The following is an 18,499-nucleotide window of genomic DNA, read 5'->3' on the forward strand; positions in this document are numbered from 1 at the left end:
AGAGTGTGATTGAACATGCTTGTTATTTAGTTCTCTTGTAAAAAAGATCAATACTAATACTATATATAGTGCTGGTTTCATAAAGACCCTTATTGTAGTGTACCATGTGCTTTGAACATGCTCACATACCATCACCTTTCTGGACATTCTATTTCAATTTTTCCTATCCCTTCCTTCTCCAGAATTGTTATACTTAAATATTTGTGTTTATTTTTAGTTTCTTTATATAAATGCTTACCTACAAATATATGAGTGCACCACTAGCATGCTTTATGGTCACAGAAGTAAGGAAAGTGTGTCTGGTGATCCCCCTAACTATGCAGTTTTGAAACCAATTCTCCATTCTTTCCAATGTCTTTCTGAGGGTTCTCGGGTATCTATATGTGATCCTTTCTGTTTATCTCTCAGAATCATGTCTACAACTGAGATAAAGTCCTAATACTGACACTTCTCTTTTCCATAACTTGGGTACCATTAGCTAAAAATGTCTACCTATGGACTGTCTTATCTTCTAGCACCTTGTGTTGTTGAGTTCCTTTGTGAAATTTCTTAATCTTTGCCCTAAGCACCCTGAAACTTTGGCCTATGGTACAAAATTGTGAATGGAAGACATGGCACTCAGCAAAATATATTGCTTTCAGGTGACAAAATGAATATAGAAGTCTCTATCAATTCTTTCATGTTTTTTCCCCTCCTAGAATATGTACGGTAAAATTTTTCATTTTATTTAGTCATATCAACAAATCCACAGAGAACTGGCTGTTCTTGGAGTTGCACCATCTTCTTGTATAGCAAGGAACAGTTCTCATCATGGTTTTTCTTCTCATATGGAAACCACCTGTAGTGTGGTCCTCTCCTCTTTTTTTGGATCAATAGTTGATTTTTCGATTTATTGATTGTGGATACAGAACTTCCAGGTATACACTTTTCTATTTCCTTCTGAGTATCAGATAGCCTATAGGCAGTGCAGTAAGATAAAATTCTTCTCTGAATCTCTGAATACATGAAAATTTTATTATAACGTTTTTGTTTCCTTTCAGTACAGAAGAGAGTTAAAACTGTTGAATTGGTATAATAGATGTTCCTTAAGAGTTTTAAACCTGTAAGATCATATACCTCAATATGATGCAAAATTGTAAGCACTATATCAGCACAGAAATTTGATGATATTGGAAAATATTTACAAACCTATAAATTTTGCTTCTCCCCAGAAAAATCACCTCAGGTTTAAGATCAAAGAGATATGTGAATTTTATATATGATAAATGCTTAGCTATTAGGAAAATTGTAGGCAAGATATGGTTTAAAACTCCTAAAGAATATTTACCTGTTAACAGAAACAACGTGTTTTATTTGTCTATTTTAATGGTATTTTTCTAATTTTTTCTAAATCTTCAGGCTCACCCTGTGACCCCTCCTTCATCCTGAACTGTGCTCCATGCAATGTCATCTGCTCCATTACTTTCCAGAATCATTTTGATTATAAAGATAAGGAAATTCTTACGTTCATGGAAAAAGTGAATGAGAATGTCAAGATTATGAGCTCCCCAAGGATGCAGGTGATGTCAATATTTTTTTACCTTGTGAGAACACAAATGATACTTTACTGGCACAGATCTAATTCAATATTGCCCAAAAAGTGATGTGATAAGACACCTTGGTTCTGACCAATGTATTATGTAAAGAATATTCATTGATCTTCCCATGAATGTTCACAGAACTGTTGGTATAAAACACAACATTTAATACACTTAAAGTGTGCGCAATAAATCGCAGGACATTATTCAATGCAACATTCTTGTTGTCTTTAAACTACTAAGCAATGTTCATCATATTTCTGGGCAGAAATACCTTAGTTTAGAATGAATATTCTCATAAGGAGAAAGAATATCAGTGGCAATGAAATCTGCCTTGAAAGCATGAGTATTTTCAATGTTTTGATTTTTGAGCCACAATCCTAGTGATGAGGTGACAGGTAGAAATAGAATATGAATAGTTGAATGCTGTGTAGACCACAAATGTCCTTACATGGTTGTCCTAGCTCAAATTAGCATCTCCTGAACTCTGCATAATGACTTCGTGGTCATAGAGAATCTTGTAAGTGGTATGATGTACATTTGCATTCAAGGCTCTTAGGAACCCCAAGCACTTCTGAATATTCACTCTTTGCTGAGACTGGTTTTAGGAAGTTAAATATACCTTTTGTTCTGTAAATCAGGTCACTTAACACTTCCCTTCTGCTATCATCTGAATACTATAAATGGCAATAATTAACATATCATATTTTAAACTCAATAATGTGGAAACTTCTGATCTTTGATCAATTGGTCAGGAATTTTTCACCCAATTCTTTCTACACTCACAGGGCATTACATTATTCCATGCCTGAAATGAAATACATTTCTTTATGTTAGACACCATTTTTATTCATGTCTGCATTCATAAACCCATGCTGGACATTGTATATATTTTAGATATGTGCATTTCTTCAAATCTATCCATTGGAAAGGATTCTTTGGCAGATGTATAATGAATATCATTTTGTATCTGTGTAGTAAATTAGCACAGAGGGTGCTTTTCTTTATCTCAGCTAGTTCCCCAACAATGACACAGATAGATCAAGACAGTTTCCAAGTTAAAACATAATATCTAGCATTAAAATTATATTCTAATTCTCTAACCAAATCTGTCTGTCTACCAGCAAAATCCCCAACCATTTGAATTTTTGGATTGGTCTGACTGTCTGGAATTCAAAAGTATATTGCTTTTTATGTCTGTATAGATCCCTTCCTCATGCTGAATCCTCTCTTCCTTTCTCTTTCTTATCCCCTGGCTGGTAAAAGTCCTGCCCTATACTTTCTATTGCCTAGTTATTTCCAGCTTTTATGGACAAGTCAGAGAATAAATGGTGAACCTTGTTTACACAAACCTCATACAAGAGTTTCTTAACATAAGCAGTATAATGCTGTCTCAGATTGAAACAAGAGAGTAGGATAGGGAAATCAGCATTTGAGTGATAGAAGGATACATTTTACACAGTACACAATATATTATGCCTATAGTCAGGGACTGAAGAGATGCATCAGTGCTTAAGGTTGTGTGTTACCTTCCAAAGGATCTGAGTCCAATCTTCAGTACCCATGCCAGGTGGTTCACAACCACTAGTTTCAGAGGCTCTAATAATCTGGCCTTCAAAGGCACCCATCCATATATCATACACTTGCATGTGTATGTATAGACACACACAGATACACAAGCACAAACAATGACACACAGGCACACAAATACATACACATATTCACACACATACACTCACACATAAATAAAATTAAAGCAACACATATTAACAAAATAAATTATTGGTCTGATTTTATAGGTCTGCAATAGTTTTCCTTCACTCATTGACTATTTTCCTGGAACTCATCACAAAATAGCAAAAAATATTAATTATATGAAAAGCTATTTGTTGAAGAAAATAGAAGAACACCAGGAATCATTGGATGTTACAAACCCTCGTGATTTTGTTGAGTATTACCTGATTAAACAGAAACAGGTAAAATGTTAATATAAGATTATTTTATTGTTCAAACATTTTCTGGTTTGTTGAACATTAAAATGTTTGTCAGAGATGTTTGATGTCAGTATACTTTGAAAAAAATTTCTGTTATGTTATATGTTAGGATGTAGCATACAGATACTTGTGACATTAAGGGAATTTGTTAAGCAGAGCACATCAACTCCACGGTAGTTGAGGAGAAAACAAGCCAAAGGGCAGATAAGATTGGAAAAATGTAAAAAAAGTGTGGATGCTACAGTCCTACTCAGTAGGGGAAGAGAATAATCTCTGGGAAGTAGAGGGAGACAGGTATCTGGGAGGGAAAGAGGAGGGTGAGGGGAAAGTGAGGGCAGTTCAGGTATGGGAGGAGATTGGGAACAAGTACAAAGAATGAAAATTTGAAGATAAATGTGTAGAAATGGGGGAGGGGGAACTGGGGAGTAGCCACTTGAATGTCCCAGATACCAGGGATACAAGAGGTTTCCAGGACCCTACAGGTAGGACATTAGCCAAAATAACCAACAAAGGGGAAATAGAACCTATAGAGACCATATCCAGTGGATAAGTATGGCCCCAGGTTGAGGGATGGGACCACCCACCCACCTCAAAAATATTAATCCAGAATTCCTCCTGTCAAAAGGAAATGAAGGGACAAAGGGTGGAGCAGAAACTGAAGAAAAGGCCATCCAGAGACTGCCCTACCTAGGGATCCATCCCATCTGCTGACACCAAACCCAGACACTATTGCTGATGCCAAGAAGTGCTTCCTGAGAGAAGCCTGTTATAGCTGTCCCCTGAGAGGCTCTACAAGAACCAGACAAATACAGATGCAGATGTATACAGCCAAATATTAGACTACACATAGGGACCCAAATGGAGAAGTTAGGGCAAGGACTATAGGAGCTGAAGGGGTTTGTAACCTTATAAGAACAACAAGAATATCAACCAAACAACCCCACTAAGAGTTCCCAAGGACTAAAACACCAACAAAAGAGTATACAGGGGGTACCTATGACTCCAGATATGTAGCAGAAGATTGATTGATTTATCTGGCATCACTGGGAGGGTAACCTCTTGGCCCTCTAGAGGCCTGATGATTCATGGTGATGGAATGCTAGGGTGCTGAGGCAGGAGTAGGTGGGCAGGTGGAGGAGGACCGTTATGGAAGAAGGGAGGTGGGAGGACATGATATGGGGCTTACGGAGGGGAAACAGAGAAGGGGGATAACATTTGCAATGTAGATAGGTAGAATAACAATAAAAATTAAAAAATTCTAATCAAGTAAAAAGCAACCAACTGTCATGGAAGTATGCATATTGGCACCATAAATGCACATATTGTGTGGCTAGATTTCCTGCATGTCTAGCGGATTAAACTTTAACTAGCTATATTGTTTACTTTATAATGATAGGTATAGAAGCTAATTTCTGAACGACTGAATGGTATGTGAAAATGCATGTCATGGGAAAAGAGTTAGTTTATCAAAGAGCAAGACTTTGAGTATAACCTCAAGTTAATATTCACCAGAAGTGATTGAAGAGTGGTATCGGTTGCTTATCCTGGCAGCATGGACTGTGTTCGCACCATACAGTTTTCACAAAAGACGTTTCTCAACTGAATTTTCTTCAGACTGTAAAAATGTGTTGACAATAGATTTTTGGGGTTGTTTGTGCAACACTGCAAGTGCCAGTTTCTGCTGTTTGGAGAGCATCTTATCACTATGTAACCACTTATGAAAACCCCTGATGTCCTGTGATGTCTTGTAGATTTTATTTTATTTTTTATTTTGTTATTTTGCTTTTAGGTTCTTCTAAGTGTCTCTTAGCAGTAACTTCTGTGGCACAGTTCAGATTCCCCTGGGACAACTCTCAGCAATAGTTTTCTCTTCTACTCTCTGATCCTACTCTTTTGTCTCTTGGACTATTCTCCTGTTTAGTCCGCAATCTTCTATTTTTTATTTTTATTTTACTGGGTTTTTAATTTACATTTCAAATGTTATTCCTTTTCCTAGTTTCAGAGATATAAGCCCCCAATAGTATTCCCCTGCCCTTCTTCTATGAGGGTGTTCCCCTCCCCATCCACTCCCTCCCTTCATGCAAACCCCCACCACCCCATGATATTTCCCTACACCGGGGGTCAAGGGCTTGGCAGGATCAAGGGCTTCTCCTTCCACTGGTGCCCAACAAGGACATTCTCTGCTAAATATGCAGCTGGAGCCATGGATCAATCCAGGTATGTTCTTTGGCTAGTGGTTTAGTCCCTGGAAATTCTAATTGGTTAGCAGTGTTGTTCTTCTGGGGTTGCAAGTCCCTTCACCTCTTTCAATCATTTCTCTAATTCTTCCAACGGGGAACCTATTCTCAGTTCAAAGGTTTACTGCTAGAATTTGCCTCTGTATTTGCCATGCACTTACTGTATCTCTCTGGAGACATCTATATCCAGTTCCTGTCAGCATGCACTTCTTAGCTTCATCAATCTTTTCTAGTTTTGGTGGCTGTATATATGTCGGCCACCAAACTTTGATTTCATATCCTCTCCTATGAATATTTTTGGTCCTCCTTTTAAGAAGGAGTGAAATATCCCTACTTTGGTAACCGTTCTTCTTGAACTTCATATGGCCTGTGGATTGTATCTTGGATAATTTGAGCTTTTGGGCTAATATCCACTTACATAATGTGTATTTTTTTGGTTGTGTTACCTCACTCAGGATGATATTTTCTAGTTTAATCCATTTGCCTGTGAATTACTTGAAGTCATTGTTTTTGATAGCTGGATAGTACTCCATTGTGTAGATGTACCACATTTTCTGTATCTATTCTTCTGTTTAACGGCATCTGGGTTCTTTCCGGCTTCTGGCTATTATAAATAAGGCTGCTATGAACATAATGGAACATGTGTTTGTTGTATTGAAGAGCATCTTTTGAGTATATTCTCAAGAGAGGTATAGCTGGCTCCTCAGGTAGTGCAATGTTCAATTTTCTGAGGAACTTCCAGACTGATTTCCCGAGTGGTTGTACCAGTTTGCAATACCACCAGTAGTGGAGGAGTGTTCCTCTTTCTCCACATCCTTCTCAGCGTCTGTTGTTGCTTGAGATTTTTATGTTAGCCATTCTGACTGGTGTCAGGTGGAATCTTAGGGTTGTTTTTTCTGCATTTTCTTGATGACAAAGGATGATGAGTATTGCTTTAGGTACTTCTCAGCCATTAGATATTCCTCATCTGAGAATTCTTTGTTGAGCTATGTACCCCTTTGTGAAATAGGGTGATTAGGCTCTCTGGAGTCTAATTTTTTGTGTTCTTTGTAGATTTTGGATATTTGACCTATATAAAATGTAGGACTGGGAAAGATCTTTTTCCAATCTATTGGTTGCTGTTTTGTCATAACAGTATCCTTCACCTTACAGAAGCATTGCAGTTTTATGAGGTTACATTTGTCAATTCTTGATTGACAATAAGAATTAGAGAATAAGCCATTGGTGTTTTGTTCAGGAAAATTTCCTCAGTGCCCATGTGATTGAGACTCTTCCCCCTTTTTCTTCTATTAGTTTGAATGTATCTGGTTTGATGTGGAGGTCCTTGATCCACTTGTATGTAACCTTTGTACAGAGCAATAAGAATGGATTGATTTGCATTCTTCTACATGCTGACTGTCAGTTGAACCAGCAACACTTGCTGAAAATGCTATCCCTTTTCCACTAGATAGTTTTAGCGCCTTTGTCAAAGATCAGGTGGCCATTGGTGTGTGAGGTCATTTCTGGGTCTTCAATTCTACTCCATTAATTTACCTGTCTCTCTCTGTAACAACATCATACATTTTTTTTTAAATCACTATTGCTTTGTAATAAAATTTGAAGTCAGGGATGTAGAATTCCCCCAGGAATTCTTTAATTGTTGAGTATAGTTTTCACTATCCTGTTTTTTTGTTATTCCAATTGAATTTGCAATTTGTTCTTTCTAACTCTATGAAGAATTGGTTTGGAATTTTGATGAGAATTGCATTGAATCTGTAGATTGCTGTTGTCAAAAGGGCCATTTTTACTATATTAATTCTGCAAATCAATGAGCATGGGAGGTCCTTCCATCTTCTGAGATCTTCTTCAATTTCTTTCTTCAGAGACTTGAAGGTCTTCTCATACAGATCTTTCATTTCCTCGGTTGGAGTCCCTCTGAGGTATTATGTTATTTGGGACTATTGTGAAGGGTGTCAATTCCGTAATTTCTTTCTCAGCCTGTTTATTCTTTGAGTAGAAGAAGGGTCCTGATTTGTTTGATTTAATGTTATACCTACCCACTTTCTTTTTCAGGATTAGTAGTTCTCTGGTGGAACTTTTGAGGTAGCTTAAGTATACTACCATATCATCTGCAAATAGTGATATTTTGACTTCTTTCTTTCCTATTTTTCATCCCTTTGACCTCATTTCATTGATGTTCCTTGAATTCCTGAACTTCCCGGGTCTTTTATCATGAAGGGGGGTTGAATTTTGTCAAATGCTTTCTCAGCATCTAATGAGATGATCATGTGATTTTTATCTTTGAGTTTGTTTATGTGGGGGATTACGTTGATGCATTTCCATACATTGAACTATCCCTGCATCCCTTAGATGAAGCCTACTAGATTGTGATGAATGATAGTTTTGATGTTTTCTTGGATTTGGTTTGCAAGAATTTTATTGAGTATTTTTGTGTCAATATTCATAAGGAAAATTGTCTGAAGTTCTCTTTCTTTGTTGGGTCTTTGTGTGATTTAGGCATAAATATAACTGTGCCTTCATAGAAAGAATTTGATAGTGTTCAGTCTGTTTCTATTTTCTGTAATAGTTTTGACAGTATTGGTATTAGGTCTTCTATGAGGTCTAATAGAAGTGTGCACTGAACCCATCTGGTCCTGGTCTCTTTTTGGTTGGGAGACTTTTGATAATTGCTTTTATTTCTTTAGGAGTTATGGGGGTTATTTAGTTTATCTGTTCCTAATTTAACTTTGGTAGCTGGTATCTGTCTAGAAAATTGTCCATTTCCGTCAAATTTTCCAGTTTTGTTGAATATAGGCTTTTGTAGTAGGATCTGATGGTTTTTTGGATTTCCTCCAATTCTGTTGTTTTTGTCTCCCTTTACATTTCTGATTTTGTTAATTTGGATATGCTATCTTTGCCTTCTGGTTAGTCCAGCTAAGGGTTTATCTATCTTGCTGATTTTCTCAAAGAGTCAGCTCCTGGTTTTCTTGATTCTTTGTATAGTCCTTGTTTTCTGTTTGTTTGATTTCAGCCCTGAGATTGAGTATTTCCTGTCTTGCTAGGTGTATTTGCTTCTTTTTGTTGTAGAGTTTTTGGTGTGCTTTCATTGTGTCTCATAAGTTTGGGTATGTTGTGCCTTCATTTTTATTAAATTCTAAGAAGTCTTTAATTTCTTTCTTTATCTTTTCCTTGACCATGTTATCATTGAGTAGAGAGTTGTTCAACTGCCATGTACATGTGGGCTTTCTCTTGTTTTGTTGTTATTGAAGACCAGCCTTAGTCCATGGTGATCTCATAGGATGCATGGGATTATTTGTACCTTCTTGTATTTGTTAAAGACTGTTTTGTGGCCAATTATATGGTCAATTTTGGAGAAGGTAACATGATATGCTGAGAAAATGATATATCCTTTTTTATAGGATGTAAATATTTGTTAATTCCGTTTGGTTAATAACTTCTGTTAGTTTCTCTATGTCACTGTTTAATTTTTTTCCATGATTCCTCCGTTGATGAGAGTGGTGTGTTGAAATCTTCTAGTATTATTGCGTGAACCATAATGTGTGATTTGAGAGTAAGCTTTCTTTTATGGATGTAGGCAATCTTGAATTTGGAGCATAAATATATAGGATTGAGATTTCATCTTGGTGGATTTTTCCATTGAGGAATCTGAAGTGTCCTTCCTTAATTTTTTTGATATCTCTATTTCTTCATACAATTTTTATTGGAATTTTACCTCTTACTCTGAGGTACTATCTGTCTTTCACTCTGAGATGTATTTCTTTTATGTAGCTGTGTCTTGTCTGTTAGTCTATATCTTTTTGTTGGAGAATTGAGTCCACTGATGTTACAAGATACTAAGGAATAGTGATTGTTGCTTCCTGTTATTTTGTTGTTAGAGAAAAAATTATGTTTGTGTGTCTCTCTTATTTCAGTTTCATTGCAAGATTAATTTCTTATTTTTTCTAGGGTGTAGTTTTCCTCCTTGTATTGGGGTTTGGTGTCTATTATCTTTTGTAGGGCTGGATTTATAGAAAGATATTGTGTAAATCTATTTTTGTCATGTAATACTTTGTTTTTCCACCTACATTAATTGAGAGTTTTGCTGGATATATTAGCCTAGCCTGGCATCTCTGTTTTCTTATGGTCTGTATGACTTCTGCCTAGGATTTTCTTGCTTACATAGCCTCTGGCGAGAAGTCTGGTGTAATTCTTATAGGTTTGCCTCTATATGTTACTTGACCTTTTTCCCCTACTCCTTTTAATATTATTTCTTTGCTTTGTGCATTTTGTGTTTTAACTATTATGTGATGGGAGAAATTTCTCTTTTGTTTCAATCTATTTGGAGTTCTGTAGGCTTCTGGTATGTTTATTGGTATCTCATTCTTTAGGTTAGGGATGTTTTCTTCTATAATTTTGATGAAGATATTTACTGTCCCTTTAATTTGGGAGTCTTCACTCTCTTCTATACCTATTATTCTTAGGTTTGATGCTTTCATTGTGTCCTGGATTTCCTGGATGTTTTGGGATAGGAGCATTTTGCATTTTACATTATCTTTGATTTTCTTGCCAATGTTTTCTAAAGTATTTTCTGCCCCTGAGATTCTCTCCTTTCTCTCTTGTATTCTATTGGTGATGCTTGCATCTATGACTCCTGATCTCTTCCCTAGGTTTTCTATCTCCAGTGATGTCTCCCTTTGTGCTTTTTTATTGTTCCTATTTCCATTTTTTTAATCCTGGATGGTTTTGTTCAATTCCTTCACCCGTTTGGTTGTGCTTTCCTGTAATTCTTTAAGGTATTTTTGTGTTTCCTCTTTAATTCCTTCTTATTATTCATCTTGCCCTGTATTTCTTTAAGGGAGTTCTTTATGTCCTTCTTAAAGTCCTTTATTATCATCATAAAATTTAGTTTTAAATCTAAGTCTTGCTTTTCTGGTATGGTTGTATATCTACAACTTGCTTTGTTTGGAGTACTGTGCTCTGAAGATATCTGGTAGTCTTAGATTCTGTTGCTTAAATTCCTTTGCTTGCCTCTCGCCATCATTTTGTCCCTGGTGTTAGCTTGACTTGCTGTCTCTGACAGTGGCTTGACCTCCCTGTTGGCCTGTGTGTCAGCACTCCTGTAAACCTGTTTTCTTTCATCCTGATCTGGGAACAAAGAGCTCTGCTCTCCATTGTATAAGTGCTCCTCATGACTGGCTTTCTACTCTCCATGCAGGCAGAATCCAAAAAGGTCCTGCCTCTGACTGCTCCCAGGTTCCTGTGCCCAGTGGGCACAGATGGCACTAGGCAATTTCCTCTTGGGTCAGAAATGTGGGCAGAAAGTAGTTGTTTCCTCTGATTTCTCAGGAGTGTCCACACTTCTGAGGACCCTGCTCTCTCACCTAGGGAATTTGGGTGCAGTGAACTGTGTGAACTGTTAAGTTCAGTTCCTGGCACAGGCAGAAACCTCTGTTCCTGCTGCTGACTGCGCATATATTCTTGTATCTAGAAGTACCATGCAGTTTCCTCTGAGTCCAGGTATGTGAACAGAAGTGTGCAGAAGTGGAGGTCTGTTCTGAGGTCTTAGGATTATCTGTGCTTCTGGGGGTTCAGTTGTGGCATCAGTTCAGTTCAGTTCTGGAAACAGTCAGAAACTAGAAGTGCACTGTCCCAGAGTACCTCTGCCTTTGTGTGTCCTGAGTTTACCAGGCAGGTTGCTTGGAGCAAAAAGATGGTCTTACCTCTACTCTTGGGTGTTTAGGCAATCTTGGGAACAGGCAGAAACCTGAAGGGTCCTGCCCCTGACTGCTTCTAGGTCCCTTTGCCCGGAGGTCACTGATGGCACTAGGTGATTTCCTCTTGGGTCAGAAATGTGGGCAGAAAGTGGTTGTCTCCTCTGAGTTCTCAGGAGTGTCTACACTCTGAGGGCCCACTTTCGCCCCCACAGGATTTGGGTTCAGGGATCTGCGGGACCTGTTCAGTTTTCTAGTGTCCAATATTACTAGTCACCTTTCAGCCTCTGTTATGTTTTTGTAACCTCTCCCATTCCCAGAATTCCAAGAGGCAACTGACACTAAAGGTCATAGTATGAAGCAGTTCTAGAGAATAATAATTCGAAAAGAGTTAGTTGACTAGCCATCTGTCATCCATTAAAGGGATAACTTTGCAAATTAAAGCACCTTCTATTTCCTGTCATTTGTTTTAGCTACTGATTATGCAGTTTTGAAGCTGCTTTTCCATTTTTCTCAATGTCCTTTCCAGGGTTCTTAGGTGTTTGATGTGGTCTTTCTGTTGACCTTTCAGTATCCTATCCACAACTGAGATAAAAACCTAGCAGTGATGCTTTTCTTTTCTGTAACATGGATTCTGCTTCCTGAACCTTTTATATGTAGAGACTATCTGATATTCTATAATCTTCTATTATGGAGTTCCTTGCTGCAGTGTTTTAGTCTGTGCCCACACCTTTGTGAACCTTTGGGTTGTCTCAACTTGGTAATTCAAGATGTAATATTCAGAAGAGTCTGTTTTAAAGTCCAGTTCACAGTCCTATTGTTGCTCAGCATTGTGGATGGCTCTGTAATGCAGGAGATCAAAACCCTGCTCATAGGTCTGTCAGAAATACATGGTAAATGTTTCTCATTCAGGCTTTTCCTACTTGCAGAAGAAAGCAGTGACTTGTTAGGCTCTGTTCTTTCCTCTTTTGGGATCAGTGGTCAAGGTTTCCAGAATATCTCCCATGCTTAACTCTGAGCTTTATTAGTTTTTTAGTATTCATAGTTTCTTTTTGGAAAAATATAAACAAGTCCATGTCCTTAGCACAAAACATTCTCTGATGTTAACACATTCTTATAGTCCACAGGATGATTTAATTCCAGTTTTTTCTATAACCCCATGTATTTCATCTGCTGTTCTTTTTTTGTATGGCGTATAAACTTTAATTTTCTAGTTCTACGAGATGAAACATGTCCATCTGCCAGTTGTCATTTGTTTTGGTACTCTTAAAGTTGATTCCAGCAGGAAGTGGAGTTGGGTTATACAAAGGGCCAGTAGAACATTTTATTGTAATTACCTCAGTTTGTTTCCAGGTGATAGAAAAGTTTTTCTTTAAACATTTACTGTTAACCTGACATTAAATGTGATATTTTGGGGCTACCAATATATTTCCTACTAACAATTGATCAGCGTTTTCATTTCTTTTGTCAAAGTATTTTGCAAGCTTGTATATATGAGATAGAAGATGGTTAATATGATGTATAGTTTCCATTTATGATTGCTTATTGCATTTGCTTAAATAACAAGGATAATTCTGAATTATCTACTAAAATCCATCTGTTTCTATATTTAAAATAACTCTACATATTTAGAATCAGTAATTATATTCAGAGTTTCAGGAAAATCTAATAATTCAATGATAATTACATAACACTCTGATTTTTGAAGGGAATTATATGGGCCTTCTATCAGTTTCTGACGTATAACTAGGCATTCCCAAATTTTTACATCAGAATAGATTATAGGTGGTTAAATAATTGATGTTCCTTTTCCAAAACACAGAATTCAATTAGTGCTTTTTATAAGCTAAAGATGCTTGCTTTTAAGATATTGTTGTTAATTTCCCCCAAATAGTTTCTATAAGCTCTTTGACAATTTTTAGTGATTACCCAAAACATAGAATATTTTTACTTTGTGTACCAAGAAAATCTTTTCTAAAATACTTTCTTATATAATTGAAAACTCAGTCCTTGTTGTGTTCTGTTTGGATAAACTGCAAAGTATATGGTTGTTTTGGATGTTATTTTTCTGTAATTTCCCAAGGAGTATGTTCCATTTCACCGTTAATTTTAGGGACTGTATTTGGTATTGAGAGAATATTAATATGAGTTCCCCAGGGCTGTACTGAAAGTCATCACTATAAGTCCAGGACTTTGTCAGTCATATAAGGTTTTAACTTTCCTATTTAACCTTCTAGTCCCACACGTGTAAGGTATCACAAGTTTGTTTTATGTGAGGTGACTTTCCAATACCTAGATATTTTTTTGAAGTGGCCATTATGAAACCAAAGATTTGTGTGAAATAATAGTTACATTGGCTTCTGTATGCAATACATCTTCTATTTCAATATCATTCACTTGTGACTTTATTATTGGACTCTGGTGATTAATAACTGTTTGCAAGAATTCATGTTTTCCTGTAATTCCAAACTCTTCTGATCTTTCAACTGGAACAGCTTTATCGTTAACATAGAAAAATAATAACAGCTGAGCAATGTCATCATCTATGTTAATTGCATATTTTCTTTATTTTTTTTAAACTCCAGAATTTATCCCCCTCCCAGTCCATCCTCAGATTGTTTCACATACCAAATGTCCTCCCCTCCACTCCACAAGGATGTCTTCATTCCCCCACCCCAACATCCTGCTCCTCCCTGGGGCCTCCAATCCTTGAGCGTTAGGTGCATCTTTCCTGACTGAATATGGTCCTGGCAGTCCTCCACTTTACATGTGTTGGGGGCCTCATATCAACTGGTGTATGTTGCCTGGTTGGTGGGATAGTGTCTGAGAGATCTTGGGGTGTCTAGGATAGTACACTTTTGAACCAATATCATTTGTATTCTTTTTTTTTTGTTCATCCTTGGGCATTTTCTATGATTTCAGTGGTGTAATAACTTTCCACATTCTGAATTCCAATTATTGAATTTTAGGTTCTCTACCAACACCTTGATTCTGATTAGATATGATTATGTTTACCACTGGGATCAATCTTTGTAAAAAGAAAAAAAAAACAGTGAATTCTTATCCTAAGCCTTACATAATTTTTGTAAACAAGTTAGAAATGTTTTTTATCTGGATTCTCAAATTTGTTCCAAGTTCTTAAAACTTCTAAATAACATAGTTCTGTGATTGCATCTTCAAATTATACCTGTTCTTGTATATTAGCATAATAACCTTCAGTAATATACTGATCCCTCACTACATTATTAATTTCCTTAGTTCTATTGAGTTGTGCCACATTTTTGGCTTCTTCTCTTAACCATGACAACCACTGCAATTCAGGGCCAGCATCTAGTACAGCTGTTACCAATCCCATCAGTCTTGGGGTATAATTCTATTTTGAGTAGCCCAATTATTTAGAGTTTGTTTCACATGGGATGAGTGCACATCATAAGACATCATTGCCTCTTTTGATTTATCTATCTATCTATCTATCTATCTATCTATCTGTCTGTCTATCAATCTATCTCTATCTATTTATTTTAATAATCCATATTTTATTACTCACCCAGTCTACCCCATAGAATTCCACATCCCATATCTCCTACCCACCCACCCTACACTCCCCCTTGCTATATTTCCACAAGGATGTCCCTACTTCACCCACCCCACCAGACCGTTAAACATCCTGGGGCCTCCAGTCTCTTGAGGGTTTGCCTGCAAAAACTCAGGATTTCCTCATTCTTTTTTTTTCTTCTTTTCTTCGGAGCTGGGGACTGAACCCAGGGCCTTGCGTTTGCTAAGGATTTCCTCATTCTTAATAGCTGGTAGTACTTCATTATGTAAATGAACCACATTTTCTGTATTCATTGTTCTGTCGTGAGACATCTGGATTGTTGCCAGTTTCTGGCTATCACAAATAAGGCCACTAAAACAGAGTGGAACATGTGTCCCTATGTCATAATGGTGCATATTTGGGGTATATTCCAAAGTGGGGTATTTCTGAGTCTTTAGGTCTATTTCCAATTTTTTGAGGAAACACCAAATTGATTTCCAGAGTTGTACCAGTTTGCAATTCCACTAGCAATGGAAGAGTGTTCCTCTTTTTCCACATCCTTGCCAACATGTGTTGTCACCTGAGGTTTTGATCTTAGCCATTCTAACTGGTGTGAGGTGGAATCTCAGGGTTGTTTTGATTTGCATTTCTCTGACCATTAAGGGCTTTGAACATTTCTTTAGGTGCTTCTCAGTCATTCAAAATTCCTCTATTTTATATTATCCATTGATGAGAGTTGGGTGTTGAAATCACTTATTATTATCATGTGAGGTGCTATGTGTGCTTTGAGCTTAGGTAAGTCTTCTTTTATGAATGTAGGTGCCCTTCCATTTGGAACATAGATATATAGGATTGAGAGTTCATCTTGGTGGATTTTTTCTTTGATGAATATGAAGTTTCCTCCTTATCTTCTTGAATGACTTTTGGTTGAAAGTCAATTTTATTTGATATTAGAATGAAACTCCTGCTTGTTTCTTTGGGCCATTTCATTGGAAAGGTGTTTTCCAGACATTTACTCTAAGGTAGTGTCTGTCTTTGTCTCTGAGATGTGTTTCTTGCATGCAGCAAAATCCTGGGTCCTACTTACCTATCCAGTCTGTTAGTCTATGTCTTTTTATTAAGGAATTGAGTCCGTTGATGTTGAGAGATATTAAGGAATAGGGATTGTCACTTCCTGTTATTTTCATTGTTAGAGGTGGAATTGTGTTTGTTTATCTCTCTTTTGGTTTCATTGCAAGTAAATTATATTCTTGCTTTCTTTACAGTGTAATTTCTCTCCTTCTGTTGGAGTTTTCCATGCATTATCCTTTGTAGACCTGGATTTGTAGAAAGATATTGCACAAATTTGGTTTTGTCATGGAATATCTTAATTTCTGCATTCATGTTAATTGAGAGTTTTGCTGGATACAGTAACATGGGCTGGCATTTATGTTCTCTTAGGGTCTGTATTATATCTGTCCAGAATCTTCTGGATTTCATAGTCTCTGGTGAGAAGTCTGGTATAATTTTTGTAGTTCCGCCTTTATATGTCACTTGACAATTTTTACTGCTTTTAATATTCTCTCTTTGTTTTGTGCATTTGGTGTTTTAACTATTATGTGATTGCAAGAAATTCTCTTCTGGTCTAATCTATTTGGAGTTGTGTAGGCTTCTTGTATATTTATGGGCATATCTTTCTTTAGGTTAGGAAAATTTTCCTCTATTATTTTGTTGGATATATTTACTGGCCCTTTGATTTGGGAGTCTTCACTTTCTTCCATACCTACTATCCTTATGTTTGCTCTTTGCATTGTGTCCTGGATTTCCTGTTTGTTTTGGGCTAGCACCTTTTTGTGTTTTACATTATCTTTGACAGTTGTGTCGATATTTTCTATGGTACTTTCTGCCCCTGAAATTCTCTCTTCTATCTCTTGTATTCTGTTGGTGATGCTTGTATCTATGGCTCCTTGTATCTTCCTTAGGTATTCTATATTCAGAGTTGCCTCCCTTTGTGCTTTCTTTATTGTTTCTATTTCCATTTTCAATTTGTTTACCTGTTTATTTGTGTTTTCCTGTAACTCTTCCAGGGATTTTTGTGATTCCTTTCTAAGGGCTTCTACTTGTTTACTTGTGTTCCTGTTTCTTTAAGAGCGTTGTTTATGTCTTTCTTAAAGTCCACCACCATCTTCAAAAATGTGATTTTAAATCTAAATCTTATTTTTCTGGTGTGTTTGAGTATTCAGTATTTTCTTTGTTTGGATAACTGAACTCTGATGATGCCAAGTAGTATTGGTTTATGTTGCTTGTGTTACTGTACTTGCCTCTAGCCATTGGGTTGTCTCTGGTGTTTGCTTGTTTTGCTGTTTTTGAGAGTGACTTGACCCTGCTGTAGGCCGCTGTGTCATCACTCCTCTTGAAATGTTTTCCTGTTTTCTTTTACCCTTTCCTGAGAACAGGTGTTCTGATTTCAGCTGTGGCAGTACTCCTGGAGACTGTCTTCCAGCTCTAGGCGTTGGCAGGAATCAAAGGGTCCACTCCCTGCTTGCTCATAGGTCCTTGCACCCAGAGGGCACAGTTGGCACTATGCAATTACCTTTGGGTCTGGAGAGGGTATTCTCCTTCGACTTCTCAGGAGCATCCATACTTCTGAGGGTCCAGCTCCCTCCCCAATGGGATTTGGGTGCAGTGGGCTGTTTGGCCGTTTCACTTTGGTCCTGGGCACAGACCAGAACCCCGGGTACTGGCGGCTGTGTGTTCCTATATCCCTTTGTCCAGAGGCATGTGCAGTTTCCCCTTGTACCAGGGATGTTGGCAGAGATGTGCAGAGGTGACAGTCTGTCCTGCAATCTCAGGATGTCTGCACTCTTGGGTGGTCAGCTCTCTTTTATTAAGAACTTCAATTCTCTCCAGAAAGAAATCAAAGATCTCAGAAAATGGAGAGATCTCCCATGCTCATGGGTTGTCAGAATTATTATAGTAAAAATGGCCATCATACCAAAGGCAATCTACAGATTCAGTGCAATACCAATCAAAATTCCAACACAATTCTTCAAATGCATGGAAAAATCAATTCTCAAATTCACATGGAAAGGCAAAAAATCCAGAATAGTGAAAACAGTTTTTCACAATAAAAGAATGGTGGGGAAATCACCGTCCCTGACCTGAAGCTCTACTACAGAAAAATCGTGATAAAACTGCATGGAATTAGTTCACAGATAGACAGGTTGATCAATGGAATAGAATTGAAGACCCAGAAATAAAACCACACATTTACACACGCTTGATCTTTGACAAAGAAGGCAAAAATATACAATGCAAAAAACAGAGCATCTTCAATAAATGGTGCTGGTCTAACTGGATGTCTCCCTGTATGCAGAAAAGTCAAAATAGACCCATATTTGTCACATCATTGTCTCTTTAAAATGCCTTAGGTCTGTCTTTTCTACACCAAGCCATCCGATTTTATCAGAACCATGTAGATGATTAG

General features: G+C 37.2%; 1 protein-coding gene across 1 annotated transcript in view; it reads left to right on the forward strand.

Annotated features, from left to right (window-relative positions):
* Nucleotides 1-18,499, forward strand: part of Cyp2c7l1 (cytochrome P450, family 2, subfamily c, polypeptide 7 like 1) — a gene marked incomplete at its 5' end in the record, with an annotated part of 54,650 nt that overhangs the window by 15,367 nt on the left and 20,784 nt on the right. The window contains 2 exons of the mRNA XM_039101417.2: nt 1,399-1,559; nt 3,377-3,553. Coding sequence (XP_038957345.2) covers nt 1,399-1,559; nt 3,377-3,553 — 338 coding nt within the window. The remainder of the gene's footprint in view (nt 1-1,398; nt 1,560-3,376; nt 3,554-18,499) is intronic.

Source organism: Rattus norvegicus, chromosome 1 (assembly GCF_036323735.1).
Source record: "Rattus norvegicus strain BN/NHsdMcwi chromosome 1, GRCr8, whole genome shotgun sequence".
In the NCBI taxonomy this organism is placed as follows: Eukaryota; Metazoa; Chordata; class Mammalia; order Rodentia; family Muridae; genus Rattus; species Rattus norvegicus.